This window comes from Moschus berezovskii, chromosome 8, assembly GCF_049115385.1.
Source record: "Moschus berezovskii isolate FMDL1 chromosome 8, NW_MosBer_1.0, whole genome shotgun sequence".
Lineage (NCBI taxonomy): Eukaryota > Metazoa > Chordata > Mammalia > Artiodactyla > Moschidae > Moschus > Moschus berezovskii.
Window position 1 is genome coordinate 59,753,547 of NC_142467.1, and position 22,500 is coordinate 59,776,046.

Sequence of the window (22,500 nt, forward strand, 5' to 3'; positions counted from 1 at the left end):
CCTTTTTCTTACTGATCTTTAGAAGTTCCTTATATATTCTTGGTATAAGTACTTTTTTAGAAGTATGTATTGCAAATATTCTTTCCCATTCTATGGCTAGCATTTTAACTCTTGAGATACCTTTGAAAAACAAAACTTAACTTTTAGTCTAATTTTCCAATATTTTTTATTTATGGTTTGAACTTTTTGTATTTCCTTTAAATCTTTGCATGCACCAAAGTCATGAAAGTACTGTTGTTTGGTGCTTCTGAAAAATCAGTTACTTTACTTTTCACATTTAGAGCTGTAATCCTCCTGAAATTAATTTTTTCATGTTAATGAGGTTAGGGTCAAATTGCTTTTTTTCATATAAATATCCAAATGATCACACCACCTATTGAAAAGAAGCTGCATTCCCAAATATTTTCTGATGTATCATTTTTTCATAAATCAGGGGTCCATAGTTCTGTACAAGTCTTTTCCCCCCATTTTTCTCTTTATCCTGCAATCAGTTCAGTTCAGTTCAGTCGCTCAGTTGTGTCCGACTCTCCGCGACCCCATGAATCACAGCACGCCAGGCCTCCCTGTCCATCACCAACTCCCGGAGTACACTCAAACTCATGTCCACAGAGTCGGTGATTGAGTTAATTGTTAATACATCCTCTCCTATGACTGTGGATTTGTCTATTTCTTATGTTCTTTCAATTTGACTTTTCATATTTTGTAGTTTTCTTACAGGGATATATTTAGTCTTATAACTGACATATTTCTGGTATATTTTACCCATTTATCATTATGAAATGTCTCTCATTATCGTAGTAATGCATCTTTCCTTAAAGTTTCCTTTGTTTTATGTGAGTATATCTACACTTGATTAGTTTGGTTAATGTTTGTATCTTTTTCTATTTTTAAAACTTTCAACCTTTCTGTGATAATACACACACACAAGTATGTGACAGCATATAGCTGAATTTTTCTTAAACCTATTCTGACAATTTTGGTTGTCTAACTGGATTATTTCATGGCTGCAATCAGCATCTACAGTGATTTTGGAGCCCCCAAAAATAAAGTCTGACACTGTTTCCACTGTTTTTCCATCTATTTCCCATGAAGTGATGGGACCAGATGCCATAATCTTTGTTTCTGAATGTTGAGCTTCAAGCTAACCTTTTCACTCTCCTCTTTCACTTTCATCAAGAGGCTTTTGAGTTCCTCTTCACTTTCTGCCATAAGGGTAGTGTCATCTGCATATCTGAGGTTATTGATATTTCTCCCGGCAATCTTGATTCCAGCTGGTGCTTCTTCCAGCCCAACGTTCCTCATAATGTACTCTGCATATAAGTTAAATAAGCCAGGTGACAATATACAGCCTTGACGTACTCCTTTTCCTATTTGGAATCAGTCTCTTGTTCCATGTACAGTTCTGACTGTTGCTTCCTGACCTGCATACAGGTTTCTCAAGAGGCAGGTCAGGTGGTCCGGTATTCCCATCTCTTTCAGAATGTTCCACAGTTTATTGTGATCCACACAGTCAAAGGCTTTGGCATAGTCAATGAAGCAGAAATAGATGTTTTTCTGGAACTCTCTTGCTTTCTCCATGATCCAGCGGATGTTGGCAATTTGATCTCTGATTGCAGCCATGAAATTAAAAGACGCTTACTCCTTGGAAGGAAAGTTATGACCAACCTTGATAGTATATTAAAAAGCAGAGACATTACTTTGCCAACAAAGGTCCGTCTAGTCAAGGCTATGGTTTTTCCCGTGGTCATGAATGGATGTGAGAGTTGGACTGTGAAGAAAGCTGATCGCCAAAGAATTGATGCTTTTGAACTGTGGTGCTGGAGAAGACTCTTGAGAGTCCCTTGGACTGCAAGGAGATCCAACCAGTCCATTCTAAAGGAGATCAATCCTGGGTGCTCATTGGAAAGACTGATGCTAAAGCTGAAACTGCAATACTTTGGCCACCTCATGTGACGAGTTGACTCACTGGAAAAGACTCTGATGCTAGGAAAGGTTGGGGGTGGGAGGAGAAGGGGACGACAGAGAATGAGATGGCTGGATGGCATCACCGACTCTGTGGACATGAGTTTGAGTGAACTCCGGGAGTTGGTGCTGTGATTCATGGGGTCGCGGAGAGTCGGACACGACTGAGCGACTGAACTGAACTGAACTGGATTATTTAATAGCAATTACTGTAATATTCGGAGAAGGCAATGGCAAGCCACTCCAGTACTCTTGCCTGGAAAATCGCATGGACGGAGGGGCCTGGTGGGCTGCAGTCCATGGGGTCGCTACTAGTCGGAGGCGACTGAGCGACTTCACTTTCACTTTTCGCTTTCACATTGGAGAGGGAAATGGCAACCCACTCCAGTGTTCTTGTCTGGAGAATCCCAGGGACGGGGGAGCCTGGTCGGCTGACGACTATGGGGTCGCACAGAGTCGGCCACGACTGAAGCGACTTAGCAGCAGCAGCAGCAACTGTAATATTTGATATCTATCCATTTATATTTACCATCTAAATTTTTTTTCTATTTTCTCTTAAAAGTTTTTTTCTTCTTTGGATAATTTAGATATTTCTTATTTTTTCCTTCAATTCATTTTAAAATTACTCTTATGATTATTCTAAAGATTACAACATGCATCTTTAATCTACAAGCATCTAATACAAATTATTTCAGTTTACTACTCTCGTGATAATGTTTAGAACCTTAGAATTCCTTAACTCTGTTTATATCACCTGCCTTTTACATCACCATTATCATGAATTAAAATTTTATATATACTTTAAATCCTTTAAGAAACTATTATTTCTACCTTTATTAATCAATAAATAACAATTTATAGTTACCTTTATTCTTGTTCATTTCTTCCTGCAAATCTGTGATTCCTCCAAGTCTGTTTTCCTTCTTCCTAATGAATCCACTGAAGTATTTATTTTAGTGTAGATGGGACTGTGACTGATTCTTGCAGTTTTTGTTTTAGAACTTTGTTTTTGCAAGATGTGTTTTCTGGTGATAGAATTCTAGCTTGGCAGCTAATTTTTTTTCAGGACTCAAAAGACATCATTCCTTTGTCTTTTGGCTTCTTGATGGTCAGCTCTCCATCTTACTGTTATTCCTTTAAAAGCAATGCCATTTTCATGTGATTGCTTTTAAGATTCTCTCTTTGACTTTAGTCTTTAGCAGCCTTCCTGTGGTATTTCTTGATGTGCAGTTTTTTATTCTTCTAATTAGGTTCACTGAACATCTTGAGGGGTAAATTTTTTCATCATTATTGGTCATTTCTTTACACATTCCTTATTCCCCATTCCTAGTCCTTCCAGGATTACAATCATATATGTGTTGGAGTTTTTCATTATGTTCTACATGTAACTAAATGTTCTTATCTGTATTTTTAATTGTTTTATTCCTCAGTGCTTCTATTTGGATATTTAATATTGAGCTCAACAGTCAGAAAACTAAGATCATGGCATCTGGTCCCATCCCTTCATGGCAAATAGATGGAGAAACAGTGGAAACAGTGTCAGACTTTATTTTTGGGGGCTCCAAAATCACTGCAGATGCTGGTTGCAGCCAGGAAATTAAAAGACGCTTACTCCTTGGAAGGAAAGTTATGACCAACCTAGATAGCATATTAAAAAGCAGAGACATTACTTTGCCAACAAAGGTCCGTCTAGTCAAGGCTATGGTTTTTCCATTGGTCATGTATGGATGTGAAAGTTGGACTGTGAAGAAAGCTGATCGCTGAAGAATTGATGCTTTTGAACTGTGGTGTTGGAGAAGACTCTCGAGAGTCCCTTGGACTGCAAGGAGATCCAGCCAGTCCATTCTAAAGGAAATAAGTCCTGGGTGTTCATTGGAAGGACTGATGTTGAAGCTGAAACTCCAATACTTTGGCCACCTCATGCGAAAAGTTGACTCACTGGAAAAAAATCTGATGCTGGGAGGGATTGGGGGCAGGAGGAGAAGGGGACGACACAGGATGAGATGGCTGGATGGCATCACCGACTTGATGGACGTGAGTTTGAGTGAACTCCGGGATTTGGAGATGGACAGGGAGGCCTGGCGTGCTGTGATTCACGGGGTCGCAAAGAGTCGGACACGACTGAGCAACTGAACTGAATTGAACTGTCTTGCATTCACTAATCCTATAATCTTTTATGACAACTATTCCATTATACAATCTAATATTTTAAAATTTCAATATTATATTTTTCAGTCCCAAATTATTTTCTATTTTATTTCATTATGTGGTGAAATTCTCTTTATCTGTTTTCTATATTTCTTATTTTAACATATTAGTTATACTTATTTTAACATCATTGTCAGTCAATTCTACTATCTATTTTATCTGTAGATCATCCATATGTCTGTTTTTTCCCTCTAGGTTTTATTCATAATGACCAGTTTTTTTGTATGTATGCCTTATAATTTTTATCAAATGTTGACTATTAATGTAAAAAGCTCTCCTTCAGGGTCCTGATGATATTATACTCTTCCAGAAAGAGTCTATCTTTTTCTTTGTTAGCTTGATAGTGTGTGCTGAGTAGCTTCAGTCGTATCTGACTCTTTGAGACCCTATGGACTGTAGCTCACCAGGCTCCTCTGTCCATGGGATTCTCCAGACAAGAATTCTGGAGTGGGTTGCTATACCCTCCTCCAGGGGATCTTCCCAACCCAGGGACTGAACCAGAGTCTCTTAAGTCTCCTGCACTGACAGGTGGGCTCTTTACCACTAGTGCCTCTGGGAATCCCCTTTAGATTGATAGAAACATGTCTAATCAAATTGCCTTAATTCAAAACAGGCACTGTGCTTAGTCAAGATTCTTTCTAGTCCTAATAAGTACCTGGCCCTCCAGAATTTTCATTTTGGAACTCAGTGTATTCTCAATAGTCTCTCAGATGGCAGATCACAAATTCTAATCTCGTATATTAAGACTATTAAAACTTCACTCAGTTTTTCAGTAATTTTCCATTTAATATTTTGGTTTCCTTTCCTGGAATGTCCCATAATTTGACAACTATCATGAGGGGGAAAACCAGCCATGAGCTTGAATCCTCCAGTTTGCCAAAGACTATTGAAGTTACTCTATCCCTGGCCTTTTCTCAGACTTGCAGATTTCTTTTGGGCAAATTGACTGTTGGAGTCAGTTTACAGCTCCAAGGATTTTCCTTTTCAGGAATCTTAGCCCCTTCAGTTCTTTATATATCATCTGCTGTCTGTTGCTTCAAACTGAAGATTTCTGAATTTAAAGCAGGTTTAAATAATCCATCTTATCTGGAAACAGAATTCTACCAAATAAGACTATTTAAAATCTATATTTTGTAATTTTAATAGTAAGAAATGTTGTTTATTCGCTAAGTTGTATCCCTCTCTTTTGTGACCCCATGGACTGTAGCCCACTAGGCTCCTCTGTCTATGGGATTTCTCAGGCAAGAATACTGGAGTGGGTTGCCATTTCCTTTCCAGGGTATCTTCCGGACCCAGGGATCAAACCCTCATCTCCTACATTGGCAGGTGGGTTCTTCACTGCTGAGCCACTAGGGAAATCCAGTTAAGAAATACAAGGTCTTAAAGTGATGTGGGTTATAGTGCCTTCAGTAAAATATCTGCCCCTAAAACAGCATGTACTACAATCACTATATACTGTGCCTAAAAACAACAAAGGAATTGTAAAAAATGTCAGTTTAATAGAAATACTTGAGAAACTGTGATTGAAATGGGTATTATTATCCAGTTATTTGGCCTCCATTCTCTATTTTTGTTTTGCAGAAAAGAATTGTCCAATTTTTCATAAGGTATTCATTTTGTGGAAATTATCTGGATTATATTTACTATTAAATTATAATCACTGAATTTTAAAATGTTAACCTGTTCTATACTAGAGTCTGATAGTGATCCCCAACTGGTAAGGAATGATCTATGCTTTATGAATACACACAGCAATTTATAAGGTAATACACAAAGTAATTCATAAATTTACTCATATAAATTCATAAACATGGGTTCTGAGTGTTTATTTGGCCAGTCTCATTTGGGTGATTATACAAGTTGGGCTTTCCTGGCATACACAAAAACATGAAGTTATACTTTCATAATGTTGAAACATATTGCTGAAAACTTGAATCATATTTCTTGTCATCATACATAAAACTATTTCATTTAAATATCTAACAGTAAATGGTGAACTCATTAAAGCTGGCTACTAAATGTCATATATTTGTGTTTAATTTTGTTCATATTTTTACTACTTTCTAATTTCAAGTATAAGACTGGATGAAAGCTAAAAGCTATGTTTCAATAATAACTTAAAGAATAATTTTTCTTTTTTATTATATTTTTAAAAATATAATTCAGGGAAACACGAAATAATTAAATTCCAGTAGGATGACACTTGAGATTTAAAAATAAATACTTGGGTTATAAAGCAAATTCTGATTACTCATGTTGTGCCAAAAGTTCAATAAGTGGTCTTATAGCTATATAAATTTAGTTAGAAATCACAAATCATCTTAATTGGCCTAATGAACACAACATAAAACAATTATAATTCAGATATGTTTATTTCTTAATTTCTATTTCTATTCTTATTGTCTTAAAGGAAAAAACAATGCTTACTTCTTATTATTGAAAGTTAGAATAATTGAAAAAGTAAATTTATGCAAAATACACAAAAGCTACATTGAAAAACAAAACAAGGTCATTTGGACATCAAAAATAATCATTTTGTTGACAAAAGCTGTTCATGTTTACAAAATAAATTAGACTAATAAGACTAGAACATAATCAACAAAACTCAAGAGAAATTCTACCTTTTTTGAAGGATGTGGAAAAACTGTATGAAAGCCAAGAAAAACACATACTTTATACTTACATTTGAACTTCTATTAATAGGGCAAAAGAAGGACAGGAAAGTATATGATGCCCTCTACCTCATGAGTCCTTCTAAATGATTTAGAGTTTACTTAAAGTTCTAAGATTTTTAGGTATGTTATCAAGTAGTGAATTAGTTTTATTTTAGTGAATTTGATACCAAATTATATAAGATTTTCTCTTTATTTATAAATAAGAATATTTTAATTTTAATATTAGTGAGTATTCCTGAAGCAATTACAATGTGCTAGGTAAGTAGCAAACGAATAATCTCTAGCATATATCTTACTCAGAATGGGATAAGGTCACAATTATAATGTATTAATAATTTAATAAAGTGAATGTTTAGGTGAAACTTATGAGAAAAAAGTATGCTAAGTTACATGCTCATGGCTATTTAGTGGGGCACAGCCTGGTAGAATGGTGAACAGGAAAGCTCTGCTGCTGCTGCTGCTGCTAAGTCACTTCAGTTGTGTCCGACTCTGTGTGACCCCATAGACGGAAGCCCACCAGGCTCCCCCATCGCTGGGATTCTCCAGGCAAGAACACTGGAGTGGGTTGCCATTTCCTTCTCCAATGTGTGAAAGTGAAAACTGAAAGTGAAGTCGCTCAGTCGTGTCCGATCCTGAGCAACCCCATGGACTGCAGCCTACCAGGCTCCTCCATCAATAGGATTTTCTAGGCATGAGTACTGGAGAGGCTTGCCATTGCCTTCTCCACAGGAAAGCTCTAGGTAGCTACAAAGAATTTCTAATACTCTGCCCTTGCAAATATAAGTAAAGAAAAACACCAAAAACATACAGAAATTCAAGATTACTCAAAAGCTTTAAAGTATTTCCTTTAAAAGACATTAAAAGAGGTTCATTTAAATATTATTTTCTTTACGGCTGACTAAAAGCAAACCATTCAATATTACAGTAATCCAGGCCTATGCCCCAACCAGTAATGCTGAAGAAGCCGAAGTTGAATGGTTCTATGAAGACCTACAAGACCTTTTAGAACTAACACCCAAAAAAGATGTCCTTTTCATTATAGGGGACTGGAATGAAAAGTAGGAAGTCAAGAAACACCTGGAGTAGCAGGCAAATTTGGCCTTGGAGCACAGAATGAAGCAGGGCAAAGGCTAATAGAGTTTTGTCAAGAGAATGCACTGGTCATAGCAAACACCCTCTTCCAACAACACAAGAGAAGACTCTACACATGGACATCACCAGATGGTCAACACCGAAATCAGACTGATTATATTCTTTGCAGCCAAAGATGGAGAAGCTGTTTACCGTTAGCAAAAACAAGACCAGGAGCTGACTGAGGCTCAGATCATGAACTCCTTATTGCCAAATTCATACTTAAATTGAAGAAAGTAGGGAAAACCACTAGACCATTCAGATATGACCTCAATCAAATCCCTTATGATTATACAGTGGAACTGAGAAATAGACTTAAGGGAATAGATCTGATAGATAGAGTGCCTGATGAACTCTGGATGGAGGTTCATGACATTGTACAGGAGATAGGGACCAAGACCATCCCCATGGAAAAAAGCAAAATGGCTGTCTGAGGAGGCCTTCCAAATAGCTGTGAAAAGAAGAGAAGCGAAAAGGAAAGATATAAGCATCTGAAAGCAGAGTTCCAAAGAATAGCAAGGAGAGATAAGAAAGCCTTCCTCAGTGATCAATGCAAAGAAATAGAGGAAAACAACAGAATAGGAAAGACAAGAGATCTCTTCAAGAAAATTAGAGATTCCAAGGGAACATTTCATGCAAAGATGGGCTTGATAAAGGACAGAAATGGTATGGACCTAACAGAAGCAGATGATATTAAGAAGAGGTGGCAAGAATACACAGAAGAACTGTACAAAAAAGATCTTCATGACCAAGATAGTCACGATAATGTGATCACTGACCTAGGAACAGACATCTTGGAATGTGAAGTCAAGTGGGCCTTAGAAAACATCACTATGAACAAAGCTAGTGGAGGTGATGGAATTCCAGTTGAGCTATTTCAAATCCTGAAAGATGATGCTGTGAAAGTGCTGCACTCGATATGCCAGCAAATTTGGAAAACTCAGCGCTGGCCACAGGACTGGAAAAGGTCAGTCTTCATTCCAATCCCAAAGAAAGGGAATGCCAAAGAATGCTCAAACTACCACACAGTTGCACTCATCTCACACACTAGTAAAGTCATGCTCAAAATTCTCCAAGCCAGGCTTCAGCAATATGTGAACCGTGAACTCCCAGATGTTCAAGCAGGTTTTAGAAAAGGCAGAGGCACCAGAGATCAAATTGCCAACATCCACTGGATCATGGAGAAAGCAAGAGAGTTCCAGAAAAACATCTATTTCTGCTTCATTGACTTTGCCAAAGCCTTTGACTGTGTCGATCACAAGAAACTGTGTAACATTCTGAAAGAGATGGGAATACCAGACCACCTGACCTGCCTCTTGAGAAACCTATATGCAGGTCAGGAAGCAACAGTCAGAACTGTACATGGAACAACAGACTGGTTCCAAATAGGAAAAGGAGTACGTCAAGGCTGTATATTGTCACCTTGCTTATTTAACTTATATGCAGAGTACATCATGAGGAACGCTGGGCTGGAAGAAGCACAAGCTGGAATCAAGATTGCTGGTAGAAATATCAATAACCTCAAATATGCAGATGACACCACCCTTATGGCAGAAAGTGAAGAGGAACTCAAAAGCCTCTTGATGAAAGTGAAAGAGGAGAGTGAAAAGGTTAGCTTGAAGCTCAACATTCAGAAAACAAAGATCATGGCATCTGGTCCCATCACTTCATGGGAAATATGGAAAAACAATGGAAAAAGTGTCAGACTTTATTTTTTGGGGCTCCAAAATCACTGCAGGTGCTGACTGCAGCCAGGAAATTAAAAGACACTTACTCCTTGGAAGGAAAGTTATGACCAACCTTGATAGTATATTAAAAAGCAGAGACATTACTTTGCCAACCAAGGTCTGTCTAGTCAAGGCTATGGTTTTTCCCATGTCAGGTATGGATGTGAGAGTTTGACTGTGAAGAAAGCTGATTGTGGAAGAATTGATGTTTTTGAACTGTGGTGCTAGAGAAGACTCTTGAGAGTCCCTTGGACTGCAAGGAGATCCAACCAGTCCATTCTAAAGGAAATCAATCCTGGGTGTTCATTGGAAGGACTGATGCTGAAGCTGAAACTGCAATACTTTGGCCACCTCATGCGACGAGTTGACTCACTGGAAAAGACTCTGATGCTGGGAAAGGTTGGGGGCGGGAGGAGAAGGGGACGACAGAGAATGAGATGGCTGGATGGCATCACCGACTCTGTGGACATGAATTTGAGTGAACTCTTGGAGTTGGTGATGGACAGGGAGGCCTGGCGTGCTGTGATTGATGGGGTCGCGGAGAGTCGGACACGACTGAGTGACTGAACTGAACTGAATTTATAGTTACAGAAACATTAATCACCAAGAGAAGGTAAAATATGGAGAAATAATATCAACTGTAACTAAAAATGCTAAATCCAATGAATACTATAAAAGGAAAATATAGTAGAGACATGCATAATTTTGAAATAGAGATACACAAATTTATGTAACAGTACAATCTCTTAAGAGAAAAATATTGCATTGTGAGTTAGGCTTAACAAAATTGAGAGGCTCACTTAACCAAATAGGGCATTTAACTGAATGAAAAGCTATTTCTACATTTGGGGCTTTCCTTGATTTCTCTCTCAGTGTCCTGAACCAAGAGATTAGGGAATATCGGCTTCAGGAATTTGAACTCACCAGTTCTATGGTCTCCCATCAGACACACCTCGTACTGGTAGCTCTGGGACAGGGTCCCCGTGCCGCTGACGTCCAGCAGGTGGCCCGGGAAGTGGCCCTCGGGCACCGGGCAGCGACCCGCCGAGGCCGCCCCGGCCCTCCTGCACAGCCGCACCGCCACGAACACGAGCACCGAGAAGAGGAAGAGCAACGACACCGACGCCAAGGCCACCACCAGGTAGACGGTGAGCGGGTCGGCCGGCGCCGCGGCCGCCGCTTCCGCTTCCGGGGGCGGCAGGTAGGGCTGCGAGAAGCCGTCCACCAGCAGCACGTGCAGCGTGACGCTGGCCGACAGCGGCGGCTCGCCGTTGTCCCTGACCAGCACCACCAGCCGCTGCTTGGGCGCGTCGCGCTCGCTCAGCAGCCGCGCCGTGCGCACCTCGCCGTTGTGCGCCCACACGCCGAACAGCCCGGGTTCCGTGGCCTTGAGCAGCTGGAACGACAGCCAGGCGTTCTGGCCCGCGTCGCCGTCCACCGCCACCACCTTGGTGACCAGGTAGCCCGGCTCGGCCGCCCTGGGCACCAGCTCGGTGCAGGGCGCCGAGGCGTTCTGCAGAGGGTAGAGCACGAAGGGCGCGTTGTCGTTGGCGTCCGCCACGAGCACGCGCACCAGCGCCTGGCTGCTGAGCGCGGGCGAGCCGCGGTCGGCGGCTCCCACGCGGAACTCGAAGGCCCGCAGCGCCTCGTAGTCCAGGGACGCGAGGGCGAAGAGGTGTCCGTTGTCGGGGTTGATGGACACGAGGGAGGCGAGGGGCACGAGCGGGTCGGGCGGCGGCAGCAGCGAGTAGGTGACCTGGGCGTTGGCGCCCGCGTCTGGGTCTGTGGCGCTGACGCTGCCGATGTGCAGGGCGGGGCTGTTGTTCTCGCGGACCCACAGGGTGTAGGAGGTCTGGGTGAAGGCGGGGGCGTTGTCGTTGACATCGGACACCAGCACGGTTATGTTGTGCTCCGTTTTCAGTCTGGGGGTTCCCATGTCAGTGACGGTGATGGTGATGTCGTATTCGGCTTGACTTTCTCTGTCAAGAAGGCTATCGGTTACCAGGGTGTAGAAATTCTTGAAAGTCGGTCTTAGAATGAATGGCAGATTGTCTGGAATAGAGCAAATCATCTTTCCATTGTCTCCGGAGTCTCTATCTCGAATTCGGAAGATAGAGACTACGGTCTCCGGGGCATTTTCTGGGATGGAGCTGATGAGTGAAGATATGGTAAGTTCAGGGGCGTTGTCATTCACATCTACCACCTCTATGACTACAGTGCCTTTCCCAGAAAGGCCTCCTCCATCTGTAGCCTCAGTTTCCACGTGGTAAGATTTGATTTGTTCAAAATCCAATTTCTTTGTCAGTCGGATTTCTCCTGTGATTTCATTTATTGAGAAAGTTTGTTTAATTTCCTCTGAGGCTTGGAACAAGCTATAGGAAACAGTCCCAAAATTTCCAGCATCTACATCCCTAGCTAAAACTGTAAGTATTAGGGAGTCTATGGGGCTGTTTTCCAGAACCTGCACCTCATATGGAGTGTGCACAAACTCGGGAGCATTGTCATTGACGTCCATGATCAGGATTCGCACCATGGTGGTGCTGGACCTAGGTGGAGACCCACCATCCAGCGCCATTAGGGTTAAGCTGAACTCTGACTGCTCCTCTCGATCCAGCACTTTGTCCTGCACCAAATCTGGATATTTCTTGCCATCACTATGATTTCGAGTGAGAACGTGAAAATGAGAATTGGCGTTAATAGTGTATTTTTGAAGACCGTTGCTGCCCACATCCAAATCCTGAGCTAATTTCAACGGAAATACACTCCCTGGCTGGCTGTTTTCCAGTATTTTCAAAAGCATTTCCCCATTCGGGAATACTGGGGAGTGGTCATTTATGTCCTGTATTAATAATTCTCCTTCAAAAAATTGCACTGGAGTTTCCAGGAACACTTGGAAATGCAGCACACAGGGTTCAACGGAGCCACATATGTCTTCCCGGTCTAGTTTCTCCCTCAAATGCAAATCTCCAGTCTGACGATCCAGCAGCAAGCGCTGCTTGTCATCGTCACAAACCACCCGAGCCGACCGGGCGTTCAGCTCCCCAATTCCCAGGCCCAGGTCCTTGGTTAAATGGGCTATAAAGGAGCCGCTCTCTGTTTCTTCCAGAACAGAATAACGAATAGGCGCAGGGTTAGCCTGAGATAAGAATACCATCAAAATAAACGTCGTCACTTGCCTGTTGGGTTGGATTCTCTCTAGCGTCTCCATGTTGGAGCCAGTGTGCTTACATCCAGTCCCCCTTCAGCAACCAGAAAAAGACCAGAGGTGTTAAATTTTCTTGCTTGGTAGAATCCTCCCAGAGTCACTTGTAATCTTAAATTCATTTAGAATATTGCTGCCCAAATTCGTTGGTAACCCAGTACTGCTTGCAGAGCTTCTTACTTGTGGTGTTTCCGTCTTGCAGCAAAGGAATATGTGCGCTTTCTAGGGCTCTTTATTCACAATCTTAGCCGGCAGCGCCACCCTGCGTCCTGATTGATAAACTAACATTCTTAACTCAGCCTATTTTGTGTCCAAATTAAGCCATTTCAAAAAGTGTAAAGGACTTTTTCAAGTATTATTCCATTAAATGGCTTAATGTATAGGTTATTCCATTACATTGAGTGAGCTATAATAATTGTGAGCACAAAGCAAGCGATTATCTCCATCTGCCCATACCCTTTACAGTAGAACTTAAAGAACTCCATTTACCCTTTGCCATAATCTAACTAGGGGAGATAAACTCTTGTAAAATTACAATCCATAATAGTTATGTGTTTATTTCCAAGTATGTGAGAAATTTATGATGATGCAGAAAGTTTGTTAAAATGCTCTGTACCACCTGGCCTCAGGGAGACTTTTTCAAAGGAAAGGTTCTATTTTTTTTACACTGGTGTGCAAATAATAATACAGTTGAATAAAGTGGCATCTTGCCTTATTATAAGTCTTTTTACAATGTGAACCCACATTAAAATATTAGGGATGTCAGATAGTATTAGAAACAGATTCTTAGACGCAGAAAGAAAATGAAAGGATTTTTATAGATAAACAGAAACTCAGAGGATGATAAGACTTGATTATTCTGCTTGACTATTATCAGGATAATATCAAGCCAAAATTGAGTAAGTGAAAATCAGAGAATTTTATTAAGAAAAAGGCTTTAAGCTGATTTAGCTCAATAGATATCTATAATTTATGTTTGCTTCTCACCACACTGACCCTTTGTTTCCTAGATATCATATTCCTGGGCTACCCAATTTGCAGAAGACAGGGAGCTATGATTTGAAACATTTTAATCTGTGAACAAAGGGTGCCTCAAGCTGTGTCTACTAATATGTGATAAGAGGAAAGACTTGTTTATAAAATGGATTTCAGCACAGTGTGCAACCATCCTGGTTTCTCTGATACAGTAAGTTAACTGAGACACAGTTAACCAGTTTACTAGTTACAATTAGTATATGGAATGGAGTACCATTTATTTGGCATTTCTCCTTAAATATCTTGTAATTTAACTAAGTTCATGAATTACAATTCACATTGAATGCATTATTTTAAAAGCATGTCAGTAATCTTAAGTTCTTATGATAGAAAGTATTAGGGAAATAAGTTTTTTTGGCCACATAATATGCACGCAACATCTTAGTTCCCCAACCACAGATTGAATCCATGCCTCATGCAGTGGAAACGTTGAGTCTTAACCACTGGGCTGCCAGGAAAATTCCAGGAAAAAGTATGTTTGAAAGAAACCTGGACAATAGTAGTCATTCAGTAAATGTCAATTGGGTAAATTAATCCACTCTAATCATTGTGTTTCTACCTATATTAGAAGATAATTGTCACATCATGCATTCAGTCATGAACATGTCTGACACTGAAAACAGAATTCTTAGAGATGAGAGTATAACACGTGCTCAAACACTGCTCAAATAAATTTAGGTTTTTCTAGTTCTGTTAATTCCTGTTGTAAGAAATATAGCAATAATAATAATAATTACAAATTAATATAGTTTAGAATTTTCTTCCACATTTAAGGCAAATCAGAGAAATATATATCAACATTTTTGTTGTTCTTCAGTCACTAAGTCATTTTTGCAATCCCATGGAATACAGCATGCCAGGCTTCCCTGTCCTTCACTGTCTCCCTAAGTTTGCTCAAACTCATGTCTATATCAGCATGAAGTGAAAAGAAAAAAAGTATAAACATACAGAAAAAAAGTACTCTTTTAGATATAAATGGAAAGCAAATTTCATGAACAAAACAAAAAATTGTTTTATACTATAGTAGCAGAGTTTTAGTTTGATTCAAGTTAAAGAGTTTAGGACAAAATTCAAACTAGATTTTGTTTACATATGCCTACATGTTGACATAGAAATAGTGTTGCAAATTAGCTATTTTTGGTTTCTTTTGTCAATTCAACCCAAATGAAATCTAGGTAATATTAACATCTATGTGTTACTAAATGTCAGATAGTATTCTAAGTATTTTATATCCATTAACTCATTTTATCCCCCAAACAGCCCTATAATGTGAGCACTCTTACTAGGCATATTTTATAGAAATTGAAGATACAGAAACTTAGTAACCTTCCCATAGTCACACACTGAAGTGGCAGCGCTAGGATTCAGATTGCTACAGTATGGCTCCAGAATCCATTCTCTGATCTACCTAAGTGGAATTGGAGAAGTGAACAACTTTTTATATAATTTAGATCCAAACTTCAGCCTCGCCTTGGGTAGATGGATATCATAGGTGAAATATATCTGTATTCAGATTTTCAGTTAATATAAGAATCTTTTAAATGGTTTTCTCCTTTGAGAGATCAGTTCAGTTCAGCTCAGTCAGTCAGTCGTGTCCGACTCTTTGCAACCCCATGAATCACAGCACGCTAGGCCTCCCTGTCCATCACCAACCCCCCGGAGTTCACTCAAACTCATGTCCATCGAGCTGGTGATGCCATCCAGGCAACTCATCCCCTTCTCCTCCTGCCCCCAATCCTTCCCAGCATCAGAATCTTTTCCAGTGAGTCAACTCTTCACATGAGGTGGCCAAAGTATTGGAGTTTCAGCTTTAGCATCAGTCCTTCTAATGAACACCCAGGACTGATCTCCTTTAGAATGGACTGGTTGGATCTCCTTGCAGTCCAAGGGACTCTCAAGAGTCTTCTCCAACACCACAGTTCAAAAGCATCAATTCTTCAGTGCTCAGCTTTCTTCACCGTCCAACTCTCACATCCATACATGACCACTGGAAAAACCATAGCCTTGACTAGATGGACCTTGGTTGGCAAAGTAATGTCTCTGCTTTTTAATATGCTATCTAGGTTGGTCATAACTTTCCTTCCAAGGAGTAAGCGTCTTTTAATTTCTTGGATGCAATCAGCATCCGCAGTGATTTTGGAGCCCAAAAAATAAAGTCTGACACTGTTTCCCCATCGATTTCCCATGAAGTGATGGGACTAGATGCCATGATGTTAGTTTTCTGAATGTTGAGCTTCAATCCAACTTTTTCACTCTCCTCTTTCACTTTCATCAAGAGGCTTTTGAGTTCCTCTTCACTTTCTGCCATAAGGGTGGTGTCATCTGCATATCTGAGGTTATTGATATTTCTCCTGGCAATCTTGATTTCAGCTGGTGCTTCTTCCAGCCCAGTGTTCCTCATGATATACTCTGCATATAAGTTAAATAAGCAGGGTGACAATATACAACCTTGACATACTCTTTTTCCTATTTGGAACCAGTCTGTTGTTCCATGTCCAGTTCTAACTGTTGCTTCCTGACCTGCATACAGGTTTCTCAAGAGGCAGGTCAGGTGATCTGGTATTCCCAACTCTTTCAGAATTTTCCACAGTTTCTTGTGATCCACACAGTCAAAGGCTTTGGCATAGTCAGTGAAGCAGAAATAGATGTTTTTCTGGAACTCTCTTGCTTTTTCCATCATCCAGTGGATGTTGGCAATTTGATCTCTGGTTCCTCTGCCTTTTCTAAAACCAGCTTGAACATCTGAAAGTTCACATATTGCTGAAGCCTGGCTTGGAGAATTTTGAGCATGACTTTACTAGCGTGTGAGATGAGTGCAATTGTGCGGTAGTTTGAGCATTCTTTGGCATTCCCTTTCTTTGGGATTGGAATGAAGACTGACCTTTTCCAGTCCTGTGGCCACTGTTGAGTTTTCCAAATTTGCTGGCATATTGAGTGCAGCACTTTCACAGCATCATCTTTCAGGATTTGAAATAGCTCAACTGGAATTCCATCACCTCCACTAGCTTTGTCTATAGTGATGCTTTCTAAGGCCCACTTGACTTTACATTCCAAGATGTCTGGCTCTAGGTGAGTGATCACAACATCGTGATTATCTCTGTCATGAAGATATTTTTGTACAGTTCTTCTGTGTATTCTTGCCACCTCTTCTTAATATCGGCTGCTTCTGTTAGGTCCATACCATTTCTGTCCTTTATCAAGCCCATCTTTGCATGAAATGTTCCCTTGGAATCTCTAATTTTCTTGAAGAGATCTCTTGTCTCTCCTATTCTGTTGTTTTCCCCTATTTCTTTGCATTGATTGCTGAGGAAGGCTTTCTTATCTCTCCTTGCTATTCTTTGGAACTCTGCATTCAGATGCTTATATCTTTCCTTTTCTCCTTTGCTTTTCGCTTCTCTTCTTTTCACAGCTATTTGGAAGGCCTCCTCAGACAGCCATTTTGCTTTTTTGCATTTCTTTTCCATGGGGATGGTCTTGGTCCCTGTCTCCTGTACAATGTCATGAACCTCCATCCATAGTTCATCAGGCACTCTATCTATCAGATCTAGTCCCTTAAATCTATTTCTCACTTCCACTGTATAATCATAAGGGATTTGATTTAGGTCATATCTGAATGGTCTATTGGTTTTCCCTACTGTCTTCAGTTTAAGTCTGAATTTGGCAATAAGGAGTTCATGATCTGAGCCACAGTCAGCTCTTGGTCTTGTTTTTGCTAACTGTATAGAGCTTCTCCATCTTTGGCTGCAAAGAATATAATCAATCTGATTTCGGTGTTGATCATCTGGTGATGTCCATGTGTAGAGTCTTCTCTTGTGTTGTTGGAAGAGGGTGTTTGCTATGACCAGTGCATTCTCTTGACAAAGCTCTATTAGCCTTTGCCCTACTTCATTCCGTGCTGCAAGGCCAAATTTGCCTGTTACTCCAGGTGTTTCTTGACTTCCTACTTTTGCATTCCAGTCCCCTATAATGAAAAGGACATCTTTTTTGGGTGTTAGTTCTAAAAGGCTTGTAGGTCTTCAGAGAACCATTCAACTTCGGCTTCTTCAGCATTACTGGTTGGGGCATAAGCTTGGATTACTGTAATACTGAATGGTTTGCCTTGGAAACGAACAGAGATCATTCTGTCGTTTTTGAGATTGCATCCAAGTACTGCATTTCAGACTCTTTTGTTGACCATTATGGCTACTCCATTTCTTGTAAGGGATTCCTGCCCACAGTAGTAGATAAAATGGTCATCTGAGTTAAATTCACCCATTCCAGTCCATTTTAGTTCACTGATTCCTAGAATCATGGACCTAACGTTGCCCTGATTCATGGACCTAACATTTCAGGTTCCTATGCAATATTGCTCTTTACAGCATCGGACCTTGCTTTTATCACCAGTCACATCCACCCCTGGGTATTGTTTTTGCTTTGGCTCCATCCCTTCATTCTTTCTGGAGTTATTTCTCCACTGATCTCCAGTAGCATATTGGGCACCTACCGACCTGGGGAGTTCCTCATTCGGTATCATATCATTTGCTTTTTCATACTGTTCATGGGGTTCTCAAGGCAAGTATACTGAAGTGGTTTGCCGTTCCCTTCTCCAGTGGACCACATTCTGTCAGACCTCTCCACAATGACCTGCCTTAAATGGAAAAATACTTATTCACAGGTCTTTTGAAATGTTATCCGAGTGTAAAGTTAAAATCAAGAAAGGTGGTCTAAGATTATAGTCTAGCATTGAATCATGGATTATTTTGCCAAACTTAATCAGAAAAAACTATTATATCTGCATGGAAGAGGCATTAACGATAAAGAGAATGATCACCTGCAAAACCATTCCAGTCAGGAAAGCTGCATTATCCATTCTGAAGGATTCATACAACTTACACAATTAGTTGCCCGACCTGGAACATAATATTTAAAACATTTTTTCCCATTCTGAATACACACAGAGAGATAGAAGAGTTAGAGGGATACTCTGGTAATTAAGTACCAGTTTTACCTCCTCCATTGTAAAATACAGGCAGGAACTTTTACATATCATTGAGGCAAAGATAAAAATCATTTTAAAGGAATTTGAATATGAAAAGTCCTAAAGTTCAAATGCTCAACACAAACTTTGAAGTTTTGAATAGTTTCGCTTAATATTTTTTTAATGAGGGAATGTATTTAAACTTTATGATGACTTGAGGACTGTTTTGTTTGTAAATTGAAGGGGTAAAGTACAGAGGTATATTAAACATTAATTGTTGAGAGGAGAGATAAATTGGTGAAACAGATATTTTAACTAGTAATTTTAGTTACTAAAATCACACTTCAAATAGTATGCAGTTCAGTTCAGTTGCTCAGTCATGTCTGACTCTGCAACCCCATGGACTGCAGTACCCCAGGCTTCCCAGTACATCACCAACTCCCGGAGCATGCTCAAACTCATGTCCCTTGAGTCAGTGATGACATCCAATCATCTCATCCTCTGTTGTCCCCTTTCTCCTCCTGCCTTCAATCTTTCCCAGCCTCAGGGTCTTTTTCAGTGAGTCAGTTCTTCATCATGTGGTCAAATTATTGGAGTTGCAGCTTCAAAATCAGTCCTTCCATTGAATATTTAGGACGGTTTCCTTTAGGATTGACCAGTTTGATCTCCTTGCAGTCCAAAGGACTCTCAAGAGTCTTCTCCAACACCACAGTTAGAAAGCATCAGTTCTTCAGCACTCAGCTTTCTTTATGGCCCAGCTCCATACATGACTCACATCCATACATGACTACTGGAAAAAACATAGCTTTGACTAGATGGACATTTGTTGGCAAAGTAACATCTCAGCTTTTTTATATGGTGTCTAGGTTGGTCATAGCTTTTCTAACAAGGAGCAAACATCTTTGACTTTCATGGCTGCCGTCACCATCTGCAGTCATTTTGGAGCCCAAGAAATTAAAGTCTCTCACTGTTTCCATTGTTTCCCCATCTATTTACCATGATCTTCATTTTTTGAATGTTGAGTTTTAGGCCAGCTTTTTCACTCTCCTCTTTGCTTTCGTCAAGAGGCTCTTTAGTTACTCTTCACTTTCTGCCATAAGGGTGGTGTCATCTGCATATTTGAGGTTATTGATATTTCTCCCAGCAATCTTGATTCTGGCTTGTGCTTTATCCAGCCCGGGATTTCACATGATGTACTCTGCTGCTGCTGCTGCTAAGTCGCTTTAGTCGTGTCCAACTCTGTGCAACCCCATAGACGGCAGTCCACCAGGCTCCCCTGTCCCTGGGATTCTCCAGGCAAGAACACTGGAGTAGGCTGCCATTTCATTCTCCAATGCATCAAAGTGAAAAGTGAAAGTGAAGTCGCTCAGTTGTGTCTGACTCTTAGCGACCCCATGGGCCACAGACTACCAGACTCCTCCGTCCATGGGATTTTCCAGGCAAGAATACTGGAGTGGGGTGCCACTGCCTTCTCCGGATGTACTCTGCATATAAGTTAAATAAGCAGGATGACAATATGCAGCTTTGACATACTCCTTTCCCAATTTTGAACCAGTCCATTGTTCCATATCCAGTTCTAACTGTTGCTTCTTGACCTGCATACAGATTTCTTAGGAGGCAGGTACGGTGGTCTGGTAGTCCCATCTCTTTAAGAGTTTTCCAGAGTTTGTTGTGATCTATACAAAGGCTTTGGCATAGTCAATAAAGCAAATGTTTTTCTGGAACTCTCTTGCTCTTCCCATGATCCAACAGATGTTGGAAATTTGATCTCTGGTTCCTCTGCCTTTTCTAAAACCAGCTTGAACATCTGGAAGTTCTCGGTTCACATCACTTACTGTTGAAGCCTAGTTTGGAGAATTTTGAGCATTACTTTGCTAGCATGTGAGATGAGTGCAATTGTGCAGTAGTTTGAACATACTTTGGCATTGCATTTGAGATTGGAATGAAAACTGACCTTTTCCAGTCCTATGGCCACTGCTGAGTTTTCCAAATTTGTTGGCATATTGAATGCAGCACTTTCACAGCATCATCTTTTAGGATTTGAAATAGCTCTACTTAGAAATTCCATCACCTCCACTAGCTTTGTTTGTAGTGATGCTTCCTAAGGCCCATTTGAGTTCACACTCCAGGATGTCTGGCTATAGCTGAGTGATGATTTCACCCGTGGTTATCTGGGTCATTTTTGTTTAGTTCTTCTGTGTACTCTTGCAACCTCTTCTTAGTATCTTCTGCTTCTGTTAGGTCCATACCGTTCCTGTCCTTTATTGTGCCCATCTTTGCATGAAATGTTCCCTTGTTACCTCTCATTTTCTTGAAGAGGTCTCTAGTCTTTCCCATTCTATTGTTTTTCTCTATTTCTTTCCATTGGTCACTTCAGTCACTCAGTCGTGTCGGACTCTTTGCGACCCCATGAATCACAGCACGCCAGGCCTCCCTGTCCATCACCAACTCCCGGAGTTCACTCAAACTCATGTCCATCAAGTCAGTGATGCCATCCAGCCATCTCATTCTCTGTCGTCCCCTTCTCCTCCCGCCCCCAATCCTTCCCAGCATCAGAGTCTTTTCCAGTGAGCCAACTCATCGCATGAAGTGGCCAAAGTATTGGAGTTTCAGCTTTAGCATCAGTCCTTCCAATGAACACACCCAGGATTGATCTCCTTTAGAATGGACTGGTTGGATCTTGCAGTCCAAGGGACTCTCAAGAGTCTTCTCCAGCACCACAGTTCAAAAGCATCAGTTCTTCAGCAATCAGCTTTCTTCACAGTCCAACTCACATCCATACATGACCACGGGAAAAACCATAGCCTTGACTAGACAGACCTTTATTGGCAAAGTAATGTCTCTGCTTTTTAATATGCTATCTAGGTTGGTCATAACTTTCCTTCCAAGGAGTAAGCGTCTTTTAATTTCATGGCTGCAATCAGCATCCACAGTGATTTTGGAGCCCCCCAAAATAAAGTCTGACACTGTTTCCACTGTTTTCCCATCTATTTCCCATGAAGTGATGGGACCAGATGCCATGATCACTTCAGTTCAGTTCAGTTCAGTCGCTCAGTCGTGTCCGACTCTTTGCGACCCCATGAATCACAGCACACCAGGCCTCCCTGTCCATCACCAACTCCCGGAGTTCACTCAAACTTCTACTTAGGAAGTCTTAATTATTTGTCTTTACTATTCTTTGGAACTCTGCATTCAGGTGGGTATCTTTCCTTTTCTCCTTTGCCTTTTGTTTCTCTTCTTTTCGCAGTTATTTGTAAAGCCTCCTTAGACAACCATTTTGCCTTTTGCATTTCTTTTTCTTGGGGATGTTTTTGATCACCGCCTCCTATACAGTGTTACAAACCTCCATCCATACTTCTTCTGGCACTCCGTCTATCAGATCTAATCCCTTGAATCTATTTCTCATTTCCACTGTATAATCATAAGGGATTAGGTCATACCTGAATGGTCTAGTGGTTTTCCGTACTTTCTTCAATTTGAGTCTGAATTTGGCAATGAGGAGTTCATGATCTGAGCCACAGTCAGCTCCCAGTCTAATTTTTGCTGACTGTATAGAGTGTCTTCATTTTCATCTGCAAAGAATATAATCAGTCTGATTTCGGT

The 22,500-nt window shown here is 40.6% G+C and overlaps 1 protein-coding gene across 1 annotated transcript; it reads right to left on the minus strand.

The window, feature by feature from the left end:
• Positions 1-8,627: 8,627 nt before the first annotated feature.
• On the minus strand, positions 8,628-13,093 carry PCDHB4 (protocadherin beta 4). The gene has a single exon (XM_055430920.2). The coding sequence runs from the start codon at positions 12,909-12,911 to the stop codon at positions 10,521-10,523; it is 2,391 nt and encodes a 796-aa protein (XP_055286895.2). The 5' UTR covers positions 12,912-13,093; the 3' UTR covers positions 8,628-10,520.
• Positions 13,094-22,500: the final 9,407 nt, after the last annotated feature.